Source organism: Paroedura picta, chromosome 4, assembly GCF_049243985.1.
Source record: "Paroedura picta isolate Pp20150507F chromosome 4, Ppicta_v3.0, whole genome shotgun sequence".
Lineage (NCBI taxonomy): Eukaryota > Metazoa > Chordata > Lepidosauria > Squamata > Gekkonidae > Paroedura > Paroedura picta.
In genome coordinates, this window is record NC_135372.1 from 9,858,495 (window position 1) to 9,883,588 (window position 25,094).

Genomic DNA, 25,094 nt, shown 5'->3' on the forward strand with positions numbered 1-25,094 from the left:
TCACAATAGGAAAAGCTCTGGTTTTTGCAGGTCAAGGACTGTGCGTAGGGGGTCTCTCCTGCCCCGCCACTAATTTGTTTCAATTTTTAAAAAATGGTTTGGATTGGGATTAAAGGTGTTTTAGTTTTAATACATTTGGTCTCTGGTGCTTTCAATAAGAGACGCATCCCTGGCTCTGCCCTGTTTAGTCTGTGTGCAGGTTTACCCGGCCCCCATGCGAGGGGGGGCTGGAGAAGGGGGAGCCGTTGCCCCTACATTTCCAGCCTGTCGGAGGACAGGCGTTCCATCGCAGAGGCACGGGGCCGCTCTTTTGTGATTCTCCAAGGGTTTCCCCACCACCGAGTCGCCCGACAGCTTCTCTCGGGGCTGGGCCTGCAGAAAGCCTCTGCCCTGGCAGCCGCCCACCCTGCCTCTGCCCCTCCAAAGTTCCCGAGGTGGCTCGATCTTGGAGCCCGTCCCCTCCGCCCCTGTCAGGAAGGACCCTGGCTTAAAGACAACCAAGCCGCCTTTATTGGTTTTCTATGTACAGAGAGTGGCAAAGATCCAATACAGCATCGGGAATACCTTTTATTTCGTCTGTTATATAGCACAAGCAGTGGGCACGGCCTTGGCTCGGTTGGGGAACTTTCCCCCATTAGTAGAGGACCTTTTTTGGGTTAGCAAGTATGCAGAAAGCATCTCTTTGGGGGATGCTATTTTAATAAATAAGGGGGCCCCTCTCCCCCAGAAGGAAAGGGTGGGCCCAGCTAGCTGGACAGGGCCAAGGAGCCAAAGGAAACCAAAAATGGCAGCAGGGAAGATTTCTTCTTACAGCTAGCAGGCTCCTGCTGGGCACCCATCCTTTAACTGTCGCTTATGTACAGGGGGAAAGTGTGGCCTACACAGCAGAAGGGGGGAGGAACAGAAGGGCAGAGGCTGTCACCACCTGCTCTTCTCCCAAAGCAGAGCCCCCCCTCCCTTACTGCAACATCAGCTTTATGTGTGTGCTATATGTGTGTGTCTAAAACTTTGCCCACTAAAGAGCTGCCTGTTGAGACAGATGGACCCATAACTTATACTGGCCATTATATGGACGACTCCAATCGCGCTTACTCAACAATGTTCAAGCCCTGAAGCACTTATGCACACCGCGTGAGGAGTTGAGCAAGGTGAGATGCATGTGCAGGGGTGGCCAAACTGTGGCTCTCCAGCTGTCTATGGACTACAATTCCCATGAGCCTCTGTAATCCATGGACATCTGGAGAGCTGCAGTTTCTCCCCCCCTTTCCCCGTGCTAGTGTAAGGGGCTGGGGTGAGGGGAGAGAGGGAGTGGCTTCCTAGGTGGATAGCCAACCACGATCAAGTGATGGGATCTTTCTGCTTTGCAAAGGATGAGGATTGCTGGGGGCAGAATTTTCTCAGGCAAAGCTTGAACAGTGACATACTGAAAATGGAAAGACGGGACCTGCCCTTAGAATATCAAGGTAACTGGGGAATGTCTCAGGTGGGCTTAGTTGGCGGTGGAAACGTGCCATGCCGCAGCCAATTCACAACCCCAGAGATGTCATCAACACAAGAGACGTTCAGAGGGAGCGTGCGTTACCTGCGTCCACCCTAATCTTCCTCAGTCTGCCTGTGCTTAGCTAATCCTCGTCAAGGCAAGTGCTTCGTTATCCGGAGGGAAACACAGAACCTGGGAACACAACGTGCTTACACTTAAGTTCTGAACCTGTCTGGGGAGTGACTCATTTGTAAAAAAGGCTACACCCACCAGAAGATACTGTGTACTAGAACCACCTGCCCCGCTCCCATCCTCATCCTCATGAGACAAGATTCAACACACGTGCACCAGGTACAGGTTCGGAGTGGAAAGTGGTCAATAAAATACAGCCCTTCCCACAGCCAACGTGCTAGGCTGTCTATAGCCGTGGCTCTTCACATGTCCATGGGATACAGCATGTGCTGCCAAGGCGGCATAGTGATTGTAGTCCAGGGATATCTGGAGAGCCACACTGGCCACCCCTGATCTACAGTAAGATGACTTTGGGCATAGAAAGCCACACAGAACTTGTTACTGCTATGAGAGAAGTGATCCCCCCTCCTCCCCCCCCCCCAAGCACCACCACCCTGTATCATTTCTCTCTGAAGAACTCCAGACTTCCACCGTGCTGATGGCTTTGGGGAAAACTTTTCAAGTTACCAAATTCCAGAGCAGCCTCATAACTTCTTCTAGAAGTTAGGAAGTTCCGTCTGAGCCGCAGGGCTCCTTCCCGGTTGACGCAAAATGACTTGCTTGCGGTCGGTCGGAGGAGGAGACGGATGAACCGGCCGGAGAGTCGAATGCATTGTTAAGTTGCACTGGATCAGCAGCAGCAGCAGCAGCAGCAGCAGAAACATTCAGAGGGGCTCCTTAACGCAAAATGGAAGCCGTGGACGGCAGTCCGTTTGCAGGTTGCCTGTAGACTGAGGCTGCTTAGGAGGAGGGGGAAGAGAAGCAGGGAAGCTGCAGTGGGCCTTGGACGCTACTTTTGCCAGCTACAAACCCATCCAGAAACGCAAGATGGTTTTTGTCCCATCAGTTCAACATCCAGGACTGTCTCGAAATGCTGCTTCTGCCATCCAGGGGAAATCACGGTCTCCACAAAGCTGTGACCTGCCTTAACCTTACTGCCCAGGGGTGCATTGTGGGTAAAACCCTGGGATAAAACCACAGTCCGAGCCTGTTCTCCCCCCGCCACTCCCCCACCCCTCCACCTGGTAGCATGCAGAGAGCACCTCTCCAAGTACAGGCAGACTGCCTCGCTAGAAGCAACTTTGCCGCAATCACAAGCATGACTGGATGTGAAGGCGGCTACATTCATTACAGTGAAAGAACTGTCAAGTCAGGTGACCAGGGGGGGGGGAAACAGGAGTTGCAGGCCTCAGCCAACCTGGCGGGCTAGGCCAGTCAACCTGCCCTCGGCAAGCAAGGCTGCGGTCACCCCGGTGCGGCGTAACCAGCCGGGTCCGTCCCCCTAAGTCGCAAACTCAGGCTAGCCTACTTCCAGTTGGCAGAGTGGGACGTGAGCCGGTGATTGGTTGGGGTGTGTTTTTCGCTTGGAAGGACACGGGAAGGGCAGCAGGAGAAGAGCAGCGCCTGGTCCATCGCTTGACTCCGCCGGCAGCGGCACTATGTATAGAAGATGATCTCTGGGATCTGTCCGTCCTCCACCGAGGTGCCGTTATTGTTCCCGGCGGCATAGCAGAAAGTGAAGCAGGTCTTGGCGCCCGTCGTTGGCGACTCGTGGATCACTTTGCGCAGCCCTTTGGTTCCATAGTGGGAATCGGGGCCCTGTGGGCAGGGTCACAGAGAGAAAGAGGATTGTAGCAATTCCAGCTGTTACTTATTTAACCCCTACAAGGAGCCGGAGCCAAAGGCAGCAGACGCAAATCTCCCTTCCACTGGTTTATTCTCCCATTGCTGGGAGATGCATTCATTTGGCTCAGGTTCTCCATGGTGGAACAGACCCAAAGCCCCACTGCCCACCCCTACTGGCTCCTCTGAGAAGGCTGAGGTGACCCCTTACCCACAGAGCCCTGACCAAGACTGGCTCAGGTTAGACCTGCAGAACATGCAGCATCCACTGAAGCACAAAGCACCCACCAGAAACACAGGGTGGGCCACTGCAGGCTGTGTGTGTGTGTGAGACAAATATGCCACTGAAGCTGCTTGAAAGAATGCAAAAGGGCTACCCTGCATGACAGGGGGAGAGGGGGTGCCCTGCCGATTTCTCCAAGCCTGCTGGCGCTTTTGGCATTTTGACACAGCCTGGTGGGCGCAGACACAAAAATGGCTGCTGCAACTTACTTCGAGTTACACGGTGAGGATCCTTGCACTGTGGGGGCAGCCGCTGTCAAAGCAATGCTCCTGAACCTTTGCACAGCCAATCAAATCTCCAGTGGCCAATCAGGACCCTTGCTGGGCAAAACCCCCACCTGGCCTTGCCCACTCCCCCAAAAACCACCTGACAGACACCAGGAGAGGTTTCCGTGAGCACCTTGGGGCCCACAAGCACCCCATCGGAGACCCCTGCTTCAGGGCTTGGTGAGCTGCATTAGCCAGCCCCCCCCCTCCATGCACCTCCAGAATTATATCCCATTTCCAAAGGGGCAGAAAAGGCTCCCAGCCCCCTGAGCACCTTCAAAGTGGCGCAGGCTGTGTAGCTGACGGTGGGTAGAATCTCCACGGGCTCCTTGAACATAACCCGGAAAGTGTTGGAGGACCCGTCGCAGCTGAATCCGGTGTCATTCTGGCCCAATATTGTGTTGCTGTCGGTGTGGATGATCTGAAAGGGAGGACAAGCCGCCTTTAGCTTAGAAGCAGGTCTGTTCTTTTCTGTCCACGATTTCCAAATAAAAAACAGGTTGAAACCGTGCTGCTTTGTAACAGGCAAAGGGAGCGCTCCACGTAGGGCTTTGGAAAGGAAGTGTCTGAGGCAGGGCAGGCCAAACTGTGGCTCTCCAGATGTCTGTGAACTACAATTCCCATGAGCCCCTGCCGACTAATTGTAGTCCATGGCTACCCCTGCCCCCTGCTTTTCCCTCTACCAGGAGAGTTATAACAATCTGAGTTGGATGACCAGTCTACATCTCTGTACTGTCACTAAACTAGCCCAGCTTTCACTGCTTAAACATCCTTGCAAGCCTTTCATACACAGGAGAATGAAACAACAGCAGTTTTCCAGTGACATAAATTCTGCTACCAGAAGAAGGCTGTGAGCTTCTATGCTGCCACCCCGCGTTCTTCAGCATGCCCCCATCGGCCTCCCCACCCTGCCTTCCCTGTCCACGCAAAGCCAAGAAGGTGTCCTACCTGTATGTTTACTTGATAATCTGTCGGGCCATGTATTGATCCGTAGAGCCCAAACCCAACAATAAATATCCTCTTGTTCACGGAGAACCTGGCGAGTTTTGACAGAGACAGAAATGGGCAGAGTTAACACAAAAACAGGCAGGAATCTGAGGCAGCAGCTACCTGAGCTTGGCTCAGGTTCCCACAACATACGTGGCTCTCTAGATGTGCATGGACTACAATTCCCATGAACCCCTGCCAGCACATGCTCACGGAAATTGTAGTCCATACACATCTGAAGAGCCACAGTCGTACCACCCTGAGCTATGGTGACCCAAACTCCATCTGAACTTGCAACTTCTGAATACTCAGAGCTGCCTTTAGCAAGGCTTGATGTAGCATCAGGCTAGGATCCGGGGAAGTCAGGTTCCAACCCCCGCTCTGCCTGGAGGCTCACTGGTTGACCTTCGGCCAGTCGCACACGTTCAGCCTGGCCTACCTCGCTGGGTTGTTGTGAGGGTGAGATGGAGGCGAGGAGAATGATGTGAGCAGTTCTGGGTCCCCATTGGGGGGGGGGGAAGCCCACCTGATGCGGTCGCTGGTCCCGCTGTACCCCCAGCGGCTCTCCACCTGCTGGAAGCGGCTGATGCTGCACTCCTTCCCCCTTAGGCAGCAGCGGGGCCGGTCGATGAACTCCACTCGCGGCTTGGGATTGACGGTGAAGTGGAGGAAGAGGCTGACCACCTCGCGGTCCGTGAGGATTCCCGACTGGGCCGGCCCTGTGGGAGGAGGGACAGCAGCTGCGGAATGAACGTGCTCTCGGCAAGAGCTGCAGACCCAACGGCTGACCCCCCTGAAGCGCCTTTCCCTCGCTGGAAAGTTGAGACGCTACGGGTATGGTCCCCCAGTGCTGGATTTGGGACAATCCTACTGCATCACACCACCTGAGCACCACGACGTTGCAGCGACAGCAAAAGAAAAGCCACGCCCTCCCGCCCGCCCTTTCAGTCAGGAAGGAATGAAGACAGAATCGCTTTCATCTCCAAGTTACAGAACAGGACTTCTGAAAGATTGACTTCTGTTCCGTTGGAGATACCAAACGGGCGGCCAGCCCAAAGAAATCTGCACAGACGCCATCCGGACTTCCACAAGCAGGGAGTAAAAGTGGCAGCCCTTTCCTGCTCGGTGGATGCTTCTCTCGCTGGTCAGACTGCTCTGCACGCCACTTAACGGTGCCCATAATTCACCAACGGAGACAGCCAGCATGCAGCAGGCCTGCCTATGGGTCTTCCCAGCCACAGCCAGTTCTAGGGTTGGGGGAGGGGCCACAGGCAGAGAGCGCCCACCTATGTCCACCATCAGGCCCCTTTTCTTGCCCACCCACCCCATTTGCAAGCTCTCCCACCACTTCCAGTAATAGCTGCCCATGCTGACGGTACGTCCTTTCCCCGAAGGCGCTGGGTGCAGCTCTGAGTGGTGCTGCCATGGCCCCCAGGAATGCCGATGCTTTCCGTACCACCCACATGCCCCTTCTCCAGCGGCAGCTGCAGGCGGGGGGAGCACAAGTGACATAGTGCTTGCCGGCAGGCAGAGGAAGGGTGAGAGTGGGGAGCCACTGTGGCAAGGGGCCCCACCAGAACGCATGGGCGGCTGTCCCACTGCAGGGTATGCAGGTGCTGGTCCTTGCTCCGACCCCCAGCTGCAGGAAGGAAATGGGGCTGCCCAGGAGCGTGGCGACCCAGGCGGAAGCCCAACAAAGCCTGGAGTTACTCCCTTGGTGCTTGCACGCTGCAAGGGCCCAAACTTGTTTAAATGACTGCATTTTTCGGGGCGGGGGGCAGGGGGGTTGTGGCCCTCAGAGAATGGCCCTGAACCATCGAGTGCAGGGGAAGAAGAGATGAGAAAGACGAGGCTTTCATTTACATCCACTAAAGCGTTCCCAAATATTTGGAGGACTCTCAAAATCTCTGTGCGGGGAGCTGTTTTTCCTACTAACAAACCCATTCTGGCCAAGGAAGCAACCTTTGCACGAAGGGAATATAATCTGTCAACCTTACAGACGTACGACCTCCATCTTTGAAGGGTTGAGGTCAAGCAACTCTGCTTGAGCCACCTTGTCACGCCTTCCAGGCAGCTGGCAGCTTCCCTCACTATGGAGGCCTAGGTCACAAGGGTAGCCCACATGGCGTTTTACCACCTTCGCCAGGTGAGGCTATTAGCACCCTATCTTTCCCTGGACTATCTAGCCACAGTGATCCATGTAACGGTCACCTCTAGGCTGGATTTCTGAAGCTCGCTCTACGCACAGCCCTACCCTTGTCCTTGACCCGGATACTCCAGCTAGTGCAGAATGCAGCTACTAGGGTCCTCACCGCTACCCCTTGGGCTGAGGCAGCTGCACTGGTTGCCTGTGTTGGCCCAATCAGGTTCAACGTTTTGGGGCCCAAAAGAAGCACGCCTGGCCGCAACTCGGGCCAGGGCCTTTTTAGTCCTGGCCCTGATCTGGTAGAATGAGTTCCCGGGAGAGATGAGGGCCCTTATGGAGCCTGCAAAACAAAGCTCTTCCACCAGGTCTTTGGTTAAGGTCAGAGCCAGGAACAACGGGGGGCCCCCCTCAGGTTACGCAATAACATACCCCATCCTGGGGGGTGGATGGTTGCAGGGATGGGGAGGGATAATACTGCCAATCTTGTTTTATCCTCTTTTATCTCTGTTTTGTTCTTTTTGTTATGGGATGTGGTTTTAACATGTTTTACGGGGAGGTCATATTGTACCCCGCCACAAGTCCCCAGAGAGTGGCAGACTAAACATCTAAGGAATAAATAAATAAATAAATAAATAAATAAATAAATAAATAAATAAATAAATAAATAAATAAATAAATAAATAAATAAATAAATAATGCTTCTGGGGGAGAATCAGAGTGGCCCTCCATCAGGAGAAAAAACTGGTTGTCATCAGCATATCTATGACATCCCAGCCCGAACTTCCAACTGGGCAAGAGGGCGCATGAGGATGTTGAATAGGACTGGAGAGAGAACAGCCTCCAGGGCATTCTACCACCTCATCCTGCTGCGTATGACACGGCAGGGCTACTCCCCCCCCCCCGTCCCCCCCTCAGGTTTTGATTTAATCCCACCTCTACTCACGCTCACCTTGAGAAGCATTTGGGACACACTCCCTGCCTGAAAGACCACTCACTGCCCAGGGACAAAAGCTCCGTGCCCCGGTGGTCTGAAGGAGCTTGCAATGGGCTCCAAGCCTGAAATTCATTAAGATGCTGAAATTAAGCCTCTCCCAAGGCACGGAAAGATGAAACTAATTGCCAGAAGTTTCTTTTTTGCAACCCAGATAGGGGCTGCCAACAGTCAACGGGAAAGTATTTCAACACAAGCGAATAATAATTGTGCGCTCCAGCTCTGACTGCATGAAACGCCCCCAAAAACCATCAGAACCACCCCTGGGTCAAGAGGTCCAAGCCCCAATGGGCTGCCAAAATAACTGCTTTGGTTTCTGCTCGCAAGAAAGGGTGGGGGTGCATTTGTTAAGTCTTGCAAAAGATTGTATTTTGACTGTCTGCACTGCACAGCATTTGCTTCTGCAAAAGTTCTTGTACACCCGGGGTCACTTACGGAAGCCTCTTTTCTTCCCCTGTATAAACTCTATACATATGAAGATTTCCAAAATGCCCACAACATGCGGGTGGATCCCGGGGGTAAGGGGGGGGGAGACAACCACAAAGAATCAATCAGGCCCTCTGGAACATCAGAATCTAAAGACACTTTCAACACCCGACAGAAGTTTATTTCGGAACATCTGATTAAAGGGGTATGAGTCCAATGCCCATGATGGTTTCCTCGCTCCATTTTGCATTGCCAGCCCAAGCCCAAACAACAGGGGCAGTGCTTTTATGGTCACCCATTCAGTTACCAGATACAGTATTGTTAAAATCAGACTAGCATTTGGCCACTGAGTGCTTAAGCCAAATGAAGGAAATGAATGGCCAAATGAAGGAACAGCTTTTCCGCACTCCTCCAAAGGTTTTCTAAGACAAATCCCTGCCCTCTAGCTTGGAGGCAGTTTCCTCTTGGGTTGACAGAGGCATCACATCAAAATCACAAGATGTCCTAGTCCTGCTTTAGACTGCCTTGGTCAGACCACATGTGGAGTCCTGGATGCAGCTCTGGAGGCCCCACTTCAAAAAGGAGGTGGACAGAATGGAGAAGGGGAAGAGGAAAGCAACAAGGAGGATCCAGGGCCTGAGGACCAAGTCTTATGAGGGAAGGCTGGGGGACCTGGGAATGGTCAGTCTGGAGAAGAGGAGGCTGAGAGGGGACAGGATGGCTCTCTTGAAGTATTTGAAAGGTTGTCATTCGGAGGAGGGCAGGGAAGGTTCCTGTTGGTAGCAGAGGAGGAGAGGACCTGTAATAATGGGTTTAAACTACGTGGGAAAAGATATTGGCTAGGTATCAGGGGGAAATTTTCACAGTCAGAGCAGTTCAGCAGGGGAATGGGCTGCCTCAGGAGGTGGTGAGCTCCTCCTCACTGGCCATCTTCAAGCAGCGGCTGGACAGATCCTTCCCCTGGATGCTCTAGGCTAATCCTGCCCGGAGCAGGGGGTGGGACTAGATGGCCTGTATGATTCTATTCTATGATTCTTCCATGGCTCAAGTTAACCCTAGTCCAAAGCAACAAGAGGGGCTGCCAAGGGACTCAGCAGGCCTCTCTCTTCAGGCATTTTCAGAGAGGAGCCAATGGAATCTGAAAGCTACGCAGAGTTGCCTCAACTTTTACGGCTGCCCATCTCTGCTAGGGCCACTGACACCCAGTCGCAAGATCAATTCATTTGAACACCCTGCTCCAGTTACCTGCGGCAAACTCCTCGATCGTCATCAAGGGGAAGCGGATGAGCGACAGGGCCTTGCCCAAGGCCTTCCGCTTGTTCTCCGGAATCACCTGGAGCTGCTGGCGCTGGCACTCTGCCTCCGACCACCGGACCACCGCATTGAAGAGGCGCACCTCCCGGATGCCCAAGGTGTCCCGCTCCAGAACAGCAACCAGCGTGTCTGCCGGAAGAGGAAGCGGCAGCGTTAGCCACGGAGCCCGAGAACTTCCTTGCAACAATACAGCTTGGGAAAGGGCCGAGCGAGGAGGCACAAGCTCTCATTTACTGGCTCCGGAGACTGATCTGCTGGTTTTCCTTTCGCTCTGCCCAGAAACACAAGACCATTGGTGACACTGGCTTAATGTCTGCTTTCCTGTACCGGAAAGAAAAGCCCTGCAAAAAAAATGCAAATGTTGCCTTTCCCACATACCCACTGGAACTGCTGTGCTGCAAAGAATTGTGGGAGGGTCTGGCCAAGCCTCACTGTTGCTCCACTAGAACTCAGAACGTTCCTTCCTCTCCGCCTGCACAGGGCAGAGGAAGAATGATCTATCTTGGTCTATGGAGGCCCAGGTCAGCAATGGCACTCGCCAGGCGTTCTACCATCTTCGCCAGTCGGAACAATTAGTGGCTAATCTGTCAGTCGGTACCGGGCCACGGCTCCTCCTCGTCCTCCTCCCTGGCTGCTGCCTCGGAGGCTGCCCTGCCACTCTGCCACCGGCTCACCTTTGGTGCTCTCCGGCAGCCGCCATGGCTGGGGCTCCCCCTCAGCGTGGCACTATGCAGCTCCTGCTGGCAGCGCCCCCCAGTGGACGGCAGGAAGTCAGGGATGCCAGCGGGAAAGCAAGTGGAGCAAGGGCTCAGGCGGCAGTGGTGACGTCCCTCGGCAAAAGACTCCTCCCCCCCCCCGGGCCTCGGTAAAATTGTTAAGCGTTGACCGGTCCCCGGTGATAAAAAGGTTGGGGACCCCTGTGCTAGACCAATACATCCATCTTTTCCAGTATAAACACCCCCCCCCAAGAACACTTTGATCAAACAAAATATGCCCAGGGTCCCCAGCACCAAAGAAGTCAAATTGGCCTCAGCCAGGGCCAGAGTTGAAAAGCCCTGGCCTAGTGGGACATTCCGCCTGATGAGATCAGGGCCCTGCGGGATCTTAACACAGTTCCGCAGGGCCGAGAAGACAGGGCCTTAAGGGCACTTCTGAGTTCCAGCTGGTCTCCCTCCTTGATGAAATGTATTCACATTTTCATATATGTATTCATCTATTTATTTATTATATTTATTTTATTTCCCTTGCAGCTCAGGACGGTTTACACCGGAACTATCATGAAAACAGCACAATATAATATCTTATTTTGACTATGTAACATTCTTAACAACAGGAACTTGAGTCAGTTTGTTTGTCTTCCGTCCTGTAGATTCATCTTTCTTTGTGTGGATTTGGTTTGTTATTACCGTTTTCCTCTATATGCTGGTTTCCCTATATGAGTTGTCTCTGATCATCTTTTTTGACATCTCAGTTGTTTCTTCCTGATTTGGGTGTCAATGCCAGTATTTTTTGCCGCTCTTCTTTCTTCAGACAGGTTGTCAACTGGGGGAACAGGGCTGTATTTTTGTATTCACTGTAATTTTGTATTTTTAGACTGTAATTTTCTGTTTTATATTTTAGCCTTATACTTTTTTTGTATTTTTAGACATTTGTAAGTAAATTTAAAGATAAGAATTTATATTTTTAATTTTGTCAAATGTTGAATTGAATTTTATCTGTTGTAACCTGCTCTGAGCCTTGGAGGGAGGGAGGGAGGGAGGGAGGGAGGGGGAGAGAGAGAGAGAGAGAGAGAGAGAGAGAGAGAGAGAGAGAAAGAAAGAAAGATTCCTTGGAAGCTGCATTTGCACCTGATTCTATGTTACCTGTGCTCCTGTAGAATAGCAGTGCCTCACTTAATTCCATCAGCTGGACAGCTAGAACTCAACTGGGCATCAGGAAAGCAGCAGAAAAGATGGCACCAGCCAAGCTGAAAATAAGAGGAGACCTACCCAGGTCAATATCTGTGAACCCTTCGGCATTGATGGCATCCGATGTGTTCTTATCGATGTTCTCCAGGCAAAGGCTTGCCAACTGGGGCTCGTCAAAGAGTCTGGCCTAAAAATCAGACAAACAAAACAAAAGGGCACATGTGAGTTGCTGGGGACAGTTTCCTGGCAATTTCTTTACTGATCTCAGGTGCTTAATGTTATTTCCTCTGCCAAAGAAGGATGATCCAGGGCCAGGGGACCAAACCCTAGGAGGAAAGGCCGAGGGAACTCGGAATGTTCAGTCTAGAGAAGAAGAGGTTGGGAGGGGGTCATGATGGCTCTTTTGTGGTATCTGAAGGGTTGCTACTTGGAGGAGGGCAGCAGATGTGAGGACCTGCTGGCAACAGAGGAGAGGGCCCACAATAATGGGTTTAAACTACATGTAGAATAGTTGTCTTTGTGGCAAAATTCTGCCTTTTCCCCTCATATTCCCAGTTATGTTTGATAAATACTATTCAAGAGCTATAGCTCCAAGGAGTAGAGTCCCACTGCCCCACTGTCTGGTCAAACTGCACCTGGAGTCCGGTGTGCAGTTTTGGAGGCCTCACTTCAGGAAGGACGTGGACAAAAGTGAGAGGGCAGTGACGAGAATGATCCAGGGACTGGGGACCAAATCCTATAAGGAAAGGTTGAGGGACTTGGGAATGTTCAGCCTGGAAAAGAGAAGGTTGAGAGGGGACATGATGGCTCTCTTCAAGTATCTGAAAGGTTGTCACTTGGAGGAGGGCAGGGAAAGCTTCCTGCTGGCAGCACAGAATAGGACCTGCAATAATCGTTTTAAACTACATGTAGAACAATAGATATCAAGGGGGGAAATTTCATACAGTAATTCAGCAGTGGAATCGGCTGCCTAAGGAGGTGATGAGTGGGGATGTGCTCTGGATAAAAATTCAGCACTTCTCAGATTCAGTGGCATTAAAACCTACGGTGCCATTAAAGTGAAAAGGAAATTTTGCCTTTTCATCTAGGGTGCAGTATGAGGGTGGGGGGAGGGGGTTGAAGTAGAGGCACCAAATTTGCAACATAGCTGTGGGAACCTCTCCTCAAAAGAACCCTCAAGTTTGAAAAATAATGGACCAGTGGGCCTAATGCTACAAGCCCTCGAATAGGCTGCTCCCATCTGACCTCCACTGCTTCCTAGGGTGGAAACCAAAGACAAGAACCAGTTCAAAAGACAAGGAGTTCAAAAGAGAAAAACTAAAGACAACCCCCCCCCTCAGGCCATGGAATAAACAAAAAGGAACAATTTGCCATTGACTTTAATGGCTATAAGGCTATAATGGAGTCGTCAAATCGCATAGGAATTGCCAAATCATTATTGGGATACGTCTGATTCAGACCATTTAAAGGGCAGGGATGGGCAATTCGGCCTGAATATGACCGAAAAGTTCCTGAATCAGCATCAATTTGAGTACTTTTCAGCTTATCCAAACCAAATCACCCGTCCCTAGTGGTGTGCTCCCCCTTCACTGGCAGTCTTCAAGCAGCAGCTGAACAGATCCTTGATGCTTTAGGCCAGGGGTAGTCAAACTGCGGCCCTCCAGGTGTCCATTGACTACAATTCCCATGAGCCCCTGACAGCATTCGCTGGAGGGCCGCAGTTTGACTACCCCTGCTTTAAGCAGAGCAGGGGACTGGACTAGTTGGCCTGTATGGCCTTTTCCAAATCTGTAATTCTATCGAACAGAATCACACAGGAATATGAAGGAACAACTCCTTCCACGCTATCCAGCCTACCAGAAGAGATCGGCTTCTCAAGATGTGTTCTCGGTGCCCCTACCTTCAGAAGTGAGGAAGGTGTCAACTAGCGGAAGAGCGCTTTCTGCGGTGGCACCTTGCCCCTGTAACACCCCCCCCCCCTCCTCTGAGGCTTGCCTAGTGCCTACTTTACTTCCTTCTAAGCCTCAGGCCGAAACACGTATTTTTACCCAGGCTTTTAATTAGCAGTTTCATCTTGCATGTGTTAAGTGCCATCACGTCACTTCCAACTTATGGCGACTGCATGACCATCAAAACATCCAACCAAGATGAAGCCAGGGTTGAGAAGGCCTGGTTTAACATCTCAGTGTTTTGTATGACTTATGGCATTGTTTAACCGTGAGCAGGACTCTGAAGAGGCAGCCCAGAAATGCCCTAAATCAGGGGTAGTCAAACTGCGGTCCATGGACTACAATTCCCATGAGCCCTTGCCAGCATTTTCTGGCAGGGGGTCATGGGAATTGTAGTCCATGGACATCTGGAGGACCACAGGTTGACTCCCCCTGCCGTAAATAACTAAATGTTATTTTCCCCACCCCCTGCTCTCTGCACCCCTTGCTCTCTGCAACTCCGTTCTGCAGAGAGGGGCCCACATCGAAAGGTTTGATAGGTGTCTGTCACAAAATGCTTCTGGCTAACATAGCCCCAAGTGAATTAGACAGACAAGACAGGGCATGTAAGTCAGGAGGGCTAGGGTGCTTCATGGGCAGAAAGGCAAGAGGGACAGAACTACCAGCGGCAGCCACTGTAGCACCACGTTTCATGGTGCAGCACTATGGTGGCCATCTGGCCTGCCAGCAGAGTGCGGCCTGTTGGAACTCTACCGTCATCATCAAGCACGGAGCATTCTGCTTCTTCCCCTGTGCGGCACTATATGACAGTTGCCCATCCCAGCTTCAAGCCAGGAAATAAGGAAAATAGAAGATGGTTAATTGTGCACCTTTTGTATAAAGGTAAAGGTATCCCCTGTGCAAGCACCGGGTCATGTCTGACCCTTGGGGTGACGCCCTCCAGCGTTTTCATGGCAGACTCAATACGGGGTGGTTTGCCAGTGCCTTCCCCAGTCATTACCGTTTACCCCCCAGCAAGCAAGCTGGGTCCTCATTTTACCAACCTCGGAAGGATGGAAGGCTGAGTCAACCTTGGGATCGAACTCCCAGCCTCATGGGCAGATAGCTTCAGACAGCATTTCTGCTGCCTTACCACCCTGCGCCACAAGAGGCTCTTTTGTATACCTTTTCTAATTGTAAGATTATCTGTATACCTGTTCTATTTGTATAATTATTTTGATATTTGACATTTCTTTGTGGCGTTTGTTTCTTGTTGAATTTGCCACAAGGTTCCCTGTTCTTTTTGCTACTACAGGGAAATAACCACGGCAGCATCATGCCGAGGAAGCTCAAGGCTTTGCTAGGATGACCGCCCGTCCTAGCAGCAGGCATCTCACAGAAAGGGGAAGCGGAAAGGCTACCTGCTCCAAACAGATGAACGGGGGCAAAGATACCTGAGTCAAAAGCATGAATGCATTGTCTGCTCGCAGGTTTTTCTTTAGGAATTCCACACAGTGAGCCTCGAGGGCAGGGACGGCATATTTTTTAGCGGTGTAAAGAGTTGTCATCACCGTCTCCGGCCCGATCTGAACCTCATCTGAATAAAGGAACCTGGAAATGAAAAAGGCAGGGAGAAAGCAGGGCTGAGGGGGAAAGCATGCTTTTAACCCGAGAGCATCCAAGACTGGTGCAGAATTAATTATCTCTCGTGGACAAAGACCTTTCTTTGCCCACTAAACAGACATTCATTTTCCATTTCGTGTTTGACGCACTTCTCCTCACCAGAAGCCATCATCAGAGGAAGGCTGTTAAGAAGGCAACATGGTGCAGTAGTTAAAGTTTGGGGCTGATATTAGAGCTCCGTGTTCAAGTGCTCCTCACACATGATGTTCACCAAGTGACTTGACTCCCATCACACACACCTAGCCTTATCAAGGTTGCAGGTCCCTTACAAGGGCAACAGAGAGGGACAGAGCGCCACACGTGACGTTCAGGACTCCTTGAAGGAATGGCAGGATAAAAAAGCAATATTTAGACAAAAGCATGTCTAAATCAGGTGCAAGCCTCCTTCTTCTCTGGCCAGCTGTATTTTCTAGCACTCTTCCACTTCCATGAGGACTAGAAACGTTTTTAAAACACTGAAGGCAGAACCTCACCGGTTGCCCCCCCCCTCCGTGCTAGGCACTTGTGATTCACACAGCAGCTCCACCATGGCACAAACATTCCCAGGGTGATTTTAAAAGCAGGGGCCTCACTTGATTTGGCCAGAAAAATTTCCCAGCCTGCCTTTCTGACCAAACTTAAGCATGGCTTAGACTTTTTAAAAGAAGCGCTTGATAGAAAACATTTCACCAGTCCAGAGACTCCACCATAATTCAAGCAAGTGGCTCAGGCTACCAGCACTGTGCTCCTTGTGAGGAAGGGGTGTCACCAGCTTCCTTTCGCTGCACTTTTCATCTCCCTCTGTTGCCACCAGGCCCCTCTCCCCACCACCACCTCTTGCAACAACATTTTCATGCAGGACATGAGTCCTGATCTTCCAAAGTTGTCAAAAGGCTCAAAAAATACTCCTCGTGCTTTCCATACAGCTCTTTATTTTATTTACTTATTTATTTGATTTCTATACCGCCCTTCCATATGGCTCAGGGCGGTTTACATACAACAACATGGGGGATACATGGAATGAATTAATATATAACATAAACAAATACAACTACAACAACTATCTAAATAGCACAATTTCAGTGATCTTAAACAATATAACAGGAATGGAACTTAGCTAAGGCCCTTAGAGAGGTCAGACGGGTTCAGGCTATGGAGGGGATGTCTGAGGGGGACCAGGCAAATGCCTGGGGGAGGAGCTCCCTTTTGCAGGCCCTGTGGAATTCTCCAGGAAACAAATTTTTCAGCATCCCCACCCTCCATGACAGTGGCGGCGAAATTGTGGCTCTCCAGATGTCTCCAGATGTCCGGAGACTACAATTCCCATGAGCCTGTGCATGGGAATTGTAGTCCAAGAACATCCATAAACATCTGAAGAGCCGCAGTTTGGCCACCCCTGCTCTAGGCCGTACATTCACACGTGCAAAGCGCAGTTCTCGGCTCTCTCCTATCTCCTCCCGAAGGCAGCTTCACACTGATGCTGACTGGCACAAAAGTCGGGAGGGTGGGAGAAACAAGGGAAGCGGCAGCACATTGGACAGACCGGGAAACGAGTTCGGGAACGACACAGTGCTTGGAAGGCGCCATGGCCGTGAAAAGAGGGGGCTTACTTCAGCAATGCTAAGAAGGCAGCTGGTTCCACGTCTGGCAGCTCTATCTCTGTAGACGTCGTTGCCATGCCCCCATTAAACATGGCATCAAAGACGGCACTGCCCACGGCCAACACAAACCTGGCATTTGGAAAGAAAACCGCAATGAGCATTCTGGCACTCACGTTACCTCTCCTTCACTTCTTCTTCTGCAGCTTGCTCCCCTCACAAGACAAGGATTTGCAATCACTGCACGTCACAGATGTTGTCATTACCCTTCAGTCTCCACTGCGCCGGCTCTACCCCAGGTTGGCCAAGACAAGATGCAGCAACAGACAGCAACAACCTTCATGTACGCTGTGGACATATACAACGTCTTTTCCAAGGTGTGTTGCTTAAATGGAACTAATCTTGGTCACCGTATACATTGTAATTTATTTATTTATTATTTAAACTTGTATACCACCGTTTGACGGGGGGGGTCTCACGGTGGTTCACAATAAAACCCCATAAGTTCCCCTCATATGATAGGCAATAACAACAACGATGGCGTTTTAATCCTATAACCCCCATCGTTTCAGTCAGAGGTCATAACGTTGGTCTCACTAGAGAGGGAGCTGGCCGATGGATCTAAGGGATCCAAGATGGAACCCGGGATCTGCCTTGGCCTCAACTGTATGCCTGGTGGAAGAGCTCCATCTTGCAGGCCCTGCAGAAAGCCGGTAATTCTGGCAGGGCCCTTAGCTCCTCCGGGAGCTCATTACACCAGGTTGGGGCCAGGACCGAAAAGGCCCTGGCCTGAGGCCAGGCAAACATACCGGGGGCCCGGGACAGTCAGTAGATTCATACCGGCAGAGTGAAGGGCCCTGTGGGGGGCATAAGCAACCAAGCAATCCTGCAAATAAGCAGAACCCAGACTGCATATGGCCTTAAATGCTTTTGACAACAGACTGGAGTTCCCGATGTGGTCCCCATGAGTGAAGTGGCACCTGCTTACACCTCCTCGTCACCCAGCAAATGTTTTCTAGGAAGTGGGCGGGGTCAGGCGGGGTTTGGTCCAGCAGAGCTTCTGATCTGACACCGGAGACTGGATTGATGGGGTAGTTCTTAAAAACACTGCTTTCGCAGCCACCGCCACCTCAGCAAAAGGATCTCCACCGTGGGCCTGACAGGAAGCTGCAGTAGCTGCTTTGTGGCTGGCTCTGCCGCCTGCAGTAGCAGTGGCAGCACCCACCAGGCTATTGTTATTATTATTCTTTAAATTTATTTCCCGCTACGCCCAAGACCGGCTCCATGGTTGGAAATGCAATGATGCCTACAGGCTCAAAAGGGCTGGGGGGTTCCTGCAGCCGACTCTGAGTTTGTGCGCTTGCTGCCTTTCTGATGATCTGAGAGTGTTTTGATATTTCATGTAGTGAAACTATTCCTGATAGTTTCTGTTGAATCCCAGCCTCTGCTTTTGCTTCTGCCTCTGCTGCAGAGCTCTGTTCCCTGGCTTTAAAGGTCTCTCGGTGTGCCTGCTATTCCCCTTTGGCGATGGCCGATATCATCTAAAGTTACAGCTCCTTTCTAACAGAAAGGTGGAGCTTGGCATCCAGGGCAAATTTGGACCCAAGTAAGCAAACAAAACTATCTCACACAAATGTGTATTATTTCTTCCTCTCATGAGTTTCTTACTTGGACACAACAGTATAAAAAGTGTATAAAGGCTTTCTTAAAATCAGGCTTCTGAAAATTTCAAGTTGTTAAAACCGATACGCCTAACTTTCTTAAAACCGAACCAACCGGCTTCCATCTGACCCAGCATTAAAGCTTGTTTTGTTGAATCTAAAGAGAAAAGAAGTGTGTGCCTTCAAGCAGTCTCAATATGACAAAATAGCACTACTGTCTTTATAACTGTGCAGATTACGGCTGGGGACCAAAGCCTTAGGGGGTGTTTACTTTCAATGTTATGGAAAAGCAATGCAAGTGCTTCAGTCACTCCCATTGTCCTCTGGAATGTCCCAGACACTTACACAGAAGTAACTGGTTCCTCTACATCACTGGTTCCTCTACACCAGCCTTTTTCAACCTTTTGACCACAGAGGAACCCCTGAGATAATTTTTCAGGTTTTGAGACCCTCCGGAAGTGGTGTCAGCTGGCCACACGTCCCTGCCAGGCCCCCAGGATGTGACATCACAGCCCGTATTAACAGGCAGGTTCCAGGAGGACTGAGGGTGGAGAGACAGGAGGCAGTTTAACTGCAGCCTCCACCCCCTCCCAAAAGCAGAAACCAGGGGCCATTTCGCACGGCTTCAAAATAGCACAATGGTTGCTAATTGAAAACGCTACTAATTTGCCTTAACGCACGACGTCGCAGACAATCTGCAACACTCCTGAAACCAATAAGCAAAAAGCGCTTCGTTGTAGCGCTTTCAGGGGAATCCAGAAAAGTGGATTCACCCTCCGGATAGCGATACACTCCTGCAACCAATCTGCAACACTAGCGCTAAAGACCTGTGCGTTACCATTGTTGCGGGTTCTTCAAAGTCCCTCCTCCTGAGCCTGTCCTCCAAACTTCCGGCGAAGCGATCGCCATTTTTTTTTCTCCGAGCGAGCGGGGATAAACGCACCAGTGAGCCTCTTTCTGTTTAGAGGCTTCCCTGGCTTCAGTCCTTCACCTTTAGTCACTAAGCACAAACCACATAAAAGCCCGTTTGCCGAAATAAAGTCCCTTTATTTTTTACACATTAATTCAGCCGAAAATCGGGCCCGTGAGAGGGGGGGGGGGATTTTTTTTTATCACTCGAGGCAGCGTGCCAACGATCATACAATCAAACGACAGCTCACATTAGGCAGCTGGATGGGTCTCTCCGTTGCAACGAATCTACCTAGATTCGTTGCTATGGGTCTGTTTTTTTTTTTTTTTTAAACCTTTCTTAAAGGGAAAGGGGCTGTTTGGGAGCATGCTAACGGCTGCCCATTGGCTGCTTGACGGCCAGGGGCGGGACGAGCTTGGCAATAGCGCTTCCTTTCTAGCGATTTCTGCCGAGACCGGAAGCCTGTGGGAAACGCTAAAAAACGCAACTGATTCCACTACAAAGGCAGGTATGCATAACGACGAATTCCACTATTTTAAATGGCGATTTTTCATTCCGCAAACAATTTGCAACAAAGATCCCCGTGCGAAAAGGCCCCTGGAGAGGACTCACATTTGGGAGGGGAGGAGAGGGAACCATGGTGGTGGCCAAATCCATTAAAGCAGAGGGGAAAGGCTGCAGACCCCCTCCAGATCTCCTGTGGACCCCTGGGGGTCTACAGACCCTTTCTTGGGAATCCCTGCTCTACACATCCTATAGGGCAGCTCTGGCAGCATGGGCTGAGATTCTGAATTAAGCACACTCTTGAGCTGCAAAGTGAAACAAGTTAATTTGTTAAAGTGACCAGGTTACTGGTTCAGGCGTTCAGACTACTAGACAAACTCTATCTATATTTCCTTTATAGCCAGTCTTTTTCACTGAAACTCAAGGTGGATGGCAAAACATAGGGGAAAAATTTAATCAGACAGCAGAAGATGATTTTAGAAAGTAGGCGGGACCAAATGGGACTCCTGCCCATCAGGGCTTCTGACTGGCTGTGCAGATTGAAAGATGTTGTTTCACTGGCAGCTGCCACCAGTGTTGGTTCATCCTGTCACTGCTCTTTCCCAGTCTGTTTTTTATAATTATTCCTCTTCTCCCCTGTGCTTGGCCTGCCTCTGAGTGGCTGTACCCTGCCCCCTCTGTGGCAGCCATCTTATGTTGTATCCACCACCCTGTGTCTGAATTCCAAAGGTGGCCACAAGTTAAAAAAGGATGAGGACTCAAAAAATAAACAACCCAATAGGACAGTGGTTCTCAACCTGGGGGTCGGGACCCCTTTGGGGGTCAAGCGACCCTTTCACAGGGGTCACAGCAGGGCAAGCAGCATGGCCGAGGGGGGGCACTATCCACACAACAGCCCTGTGGGGTAGATCAAAATAGAGCATCTGTCTAGAGCAGCAGGAAAGAGCGAGATCAACATGGTGGGACAAGAGGTAGAACTTAACTGAGACACCCCAGAAAAAAAAACAGTTTATATAGAATCATGAACAATGAATCTTCACACCATGGGTCAGTTTTGGTTTAATTTCTGTGAAAGAACACTTGCATCATTTTATGGTTGGGGGTCACCACAACATGAGGAACTGTATTAAAGGGTCGCAGCATTAGGAAGGTGGAGAACCACTGCAACAGGATTAGGACTACAGAGCTGGCAAACCATTGTGCAGCCAAACCTAACTACAAACTCCGCAACATTCAGCCACTCAGCCCTAAGCAACCTGAACTAGGGAAGCAAAATTTAGCTCAGGAAGGTCTATCTCATTACTGGCAGGGATTCTCCTGGGCCCTCCTGCTTGCAAAGCAGGCAGGAAGGAGAGGGCCTACACAGCACACGTCTTGCAAAGAATCCTTTTGCCTCCAGTGAGGGGGAAACACCTCTTCTCAGAAGGACTGGCATACTCGACTGGGAAAATGGGCATGGGGCTTGAGCTATGCCGCAATCCAACTGGGCAAGCTGGACATTTGGTCTTCCCCACCAATCCAGGTGTGCCATGGTATTACTTGGGAGCAACACCTACCTCCTTGTAGTCTTTTCTTTGCACATCCCTCAGTCTCGATCATTCAGTTCCCCTATAAAGACCATGCCCTTCAGAGTCCTCCCATCTCGCCTTTCAGCCCCTGCCCACCCCTCAAACCCCCGCCTGGGGGCACCCTCACAGCTCCCACCCACTTGTCCATCAGCCCTGCAGCCCTTCTGGCCACCTCACCACTGCATCCCCCTCACTGGGGTCCCTGTGAATTTCCTGCATTGTGCAGGATGGGGGTGGCCTAGGTGGCCCTTGGTGCTCCCTTCGTTTCTATAATGGACCCCACAGTCTCCCCCACCCCTTGCTTCCTTACAGCCCTTCAAATGATCCCTTCTCATTTCCCCACTGAGAACCAGCGATGTCTAGGGGTGCCCAGTTCCCTTTGGACACCCACAGGAGAGGGGGGTAAGGCTCTCCCCACAGGAGTGGGGGTAAGGTTGGGAAACTCCTGAAAATTTGAGGATGGTGCTCAGAGGGGACACGGATCTCAGAGGGGTTCAACGCCAAGGAGCTCGCCCTCCAAAGCAGCCCTTTTCTCCAGCAAAACCCGTCTCTGCAGCGTGAAAATGAGCCGCAATTCCCCAATCTGTAGCCTCACACCTCCCCAGACCCCACTCATCAACCCCACAGCTCCCAGGACCCCCCTCCCACACACACACACACACACACACACACAGCCCCCGCATCAGGCATCCCACCCATCCGGACACAATCCCTCTCTTCCTTAACTATCCCCTCCACCCTCATCATCACCCCCCCAATAAGGAGCCCCTTTTGCCCCTGCAAATCCCACCCCACCCACCTCTCCTCCCTAAGCACCCCCACCATCACCCCCACCCCCACCCCCCAGTAATACCCTCGTCCCACCCCCCACAGCCTCATCCCACTCTCCCCCAGCCATCATCACCCCCCACCCCATCTCCTTCACGCCCCCAATAACAAACCCCTACCCCCACCATCACCCCCTCACCCCCCAGTAACGTCCTCATCCCACCCCCCCCCCCACAGCCTCATCCCACTCTCCCCAGCCATCATCACCCCCCCACCCCCTTCACGCCCCCAATAACAACCCCCTACCCCCCCCCCACCACCATCACTCCCGCCCGGACAGCTCCTCTCCCTGCACCTCGCTAACAAGCCCCTTTCGCCCTCCGCACCCCACGCGCCCCCCACCCCCACCCCCACCCCCACCCCCCCCCCGCAGCCGCGGGCCCCTCACCGGTGGGCGGGAATGCGCTGGGCGCCGGCGCGGCCTTTGCCCACCAAGAAGTGGACGTCGCTGAGCACCTCGTTGTTGAAGAGGAAGGCGAAGCGCTCCTGCACCGTCGGCTTCGTGGCCTGCCAGTTGTACACCGGCTCCCGCCCGGGCAGCGACGCCCCCGCCGCGGAGGAAGCGCAGGAGGACGAGGGCAGCGCCGGGCCCGCCGCGCCGGAGGGGGCCGAGGCCGGGCTGGGCGCCGCCGCCGCCGAGGCCGCCTGCGGGTTCCCGCCGCCGCCGCCGCCGCCGTGGTTGTGCGTGGGCCCGGCCGGGGCCTGCGGGGCCTGCGGGGGCGGCGGGGAGAGCGCGAGCAGCGGCCCCCCTCCGTTGGAGCAGGCGGGCGGCGGCGGCGCGGGCGGCGGCTGGTTGCTGGCCTGAGGCGACGGCGGCGGCGAGGAGAGCGGCAGCGAGAGGCCCCCGCCGCCGCCACCGCCGCCACTGCCGACGGGCCCGGCTCCGGCCGCCATCTTGAGCGCCGCCTCCTCCGCCTTCTCCTCACGAGGGGCGGCGGCCGGCGGCGCAGGGGGGTGGCGGCCGCCGCCGCCGCCGGGGCCGAGCAGCACCACCGCCACCACCACCCCCGGGCGCGCAGGCGGAGGCAGGCCCGACGGACGGCGGGGGCGGCAGCAGCTCCCGCGGCCCATCCGGAGGGGGACGCGCACCAGCCCGCCCGAGGGCCTCGCCGTCGCAGGAGGAGAAGGATGGGATGGGGGTGGGCCGCGATTCGTGTGAGGAGGGGGCTCTGGCCTTGGCAGACGGGGCTGGCTGCTGCTCCTGGGCCCACAAGAAGCGAAACGAGCCCCTTAAGTAGCTTCTGCACTTCTGAAGTGCGCTGAAAGGGTGTTATGCGTTTGTGTGCCCAGAGTGAGAGGACACAACGGGCAGGATGGGGTGGGATGAGGGTCGTAGAAATGGAGGGTCCACAGCCCAGCTGCATGACGCTAGTTCCCTTAAATGGGACAAAGGCCTCTGAGCCGGATGAATTGCACCCAAGGGCACTAAACGACGCTTGCTCCTGGGGAGGAAAGCTATGGCAAATCTAGACAGCATCCTAAAAAGCAGAGACATCACCCTGCCAACAAAAGTGCATCTAGTCAAGGCTATGGTATTCCCAGTTGCAATGTATGGCTGTGAAAGTTGGACCATAAGGAAGGCCGAGCGTCAAAGAATTGAGGCTTTTGAACTCTGGTGCTGGAGAAGGCTCTTGCAAGTCCCTTGGACTGCAAGGCGAACAAACCGGTCAGTCCTAGAGGAGATCAGCCTGGACTGCTCCTTAGAAGGCCAGATCCTGAAGATGAAACTCAAATACTTTGGCCACCTCGTGAGAAGGAAGGACTCCCTGGAGAAGAGCCTAATGCTGGGAGCAATCAAGGGCAAAAGAAGAAGGGGACGACAGAGAATGAGGTGGCTGGATGGAGTCACTGAAGCAGTCGGTGCAAACTTAAATGGACTCCGGGGAATGGTAGAGGACAGGAAGGCCTGGAGGATCATTGTCCATGGGGTTGTGATGGGTCGGACACGACTTTGCATCTAACAACAACAACAAAATGAATTTAGGCTCCTAAGTGAATGGACAGAAGGGATTGTTTGGGTGCTTGGCTCTTGTGGCCGTTTTCTGCATTCTGCAGGGGTTGGCCTAGATCACTCTGTAAGTCCTTTCCAACTCTATGATTTTATGATTCTCTGAATCAGAATTACACAGAGCAAGGAATACAATGGACAGGATGGGGTATTCAATAATACAGTGGGTTGTGGAAATCAAATAGGCCGAAGGAATCAGAATTGCACACAGAATTGTTAGATACCAGAAAGGGCCATCCAGTCCAGCCCCCACCTTCTCAGATTCTTAAAAATTGCACACTCCAGACAGATGCTTATTCAGGCACCTCCTGAAAACGTCCAATGAAGGAGACTCGACCACCCTCATATTCCATCTATGAACAGCCCTCACCATCAGAAAATGATTTCTAATAGATTCAGATTCACTATTAGCATAAAATTGCAAAGCATAAAACGAAAATTTCAAATAGTTTCAGATGTAAAAGATTTTCATTTAAAATTGCCAGTAAAAACTTTGCTACTTTTATAATGGTTGCTGAGTCCCTCACATATAGTATCATTTTAATCCAGTGTTTCTCATTAACACAGCTGAATTTCAAATTCTTCAGATAATTAGCTAACGGGCGATGAAATACTTCAAACTTAGGACACACCAGAAGTATATGGTACAACATGTCAGGGACACTACATCCATGTAAACAGTATCTCTCCTGAGGAGGGATCTTCAAAAATCTACCCCAGGTGACATTTGAGGGAAAGATATTTAAGCGAGCTACTAGATGTGTTTCCAACTG

At 52.1% G+C, this 25,094-nt stretch overlaps 1 protein-coding gene across 3 annotated transcripts; it reads right to left on the reverse strand.

The window, feature by feature from the left end:
• Nucleotides 1-487: 487 nt before the first annotated feature.
• Nucleotides 488-23,585, reverse strand: BTBD2 (BTB domain containing 2). Of its 3 annotated transcripts, XM_077331771.1 has the most exons (9): nt 22,702-23,399; nt 16,855-16,974; nt 15,037-15,193; nt 11,736-11,841; nt 9,679-9,876; nt 5,397-5,589; nt 4,832-4,919; nt 4,158-4,304; nt 488-3,310 (listed from the first exon to the last, which is right to left on the reverse strand). In XM_077331771.1, exons 1-9 carry the CDS (start codon nt 23,382-23,384, stop codon nt 3,149-3,151), a joined length of 1,854 nt encoding a protein of 617 aa, XP_077187886.1. In that variant the 5' UTR covers nt 23,385-23,399; the 3' UTR covers nt 488-3,148. The 3 variants fall into 3 exon arrangements, with proteins under 3 accessions (XP_077187886.1, XP_077187887.1, XP_077187888.1); XM_077331772.1 differs by lacking the exon at nt 16,855-16,974; XM_077331773.1 differs by lacking the exons at nt 488-3,310; nt 4,158-4,304; nt 4,832-4,919; nt 5,397-5,589 and adding an exon at nt 7,958-9,206 and having other exon boundaries at nt 22,702-23,585.
• Nucleotides 23,586-25,094: the final 1,509 nt, after the last annotated feature.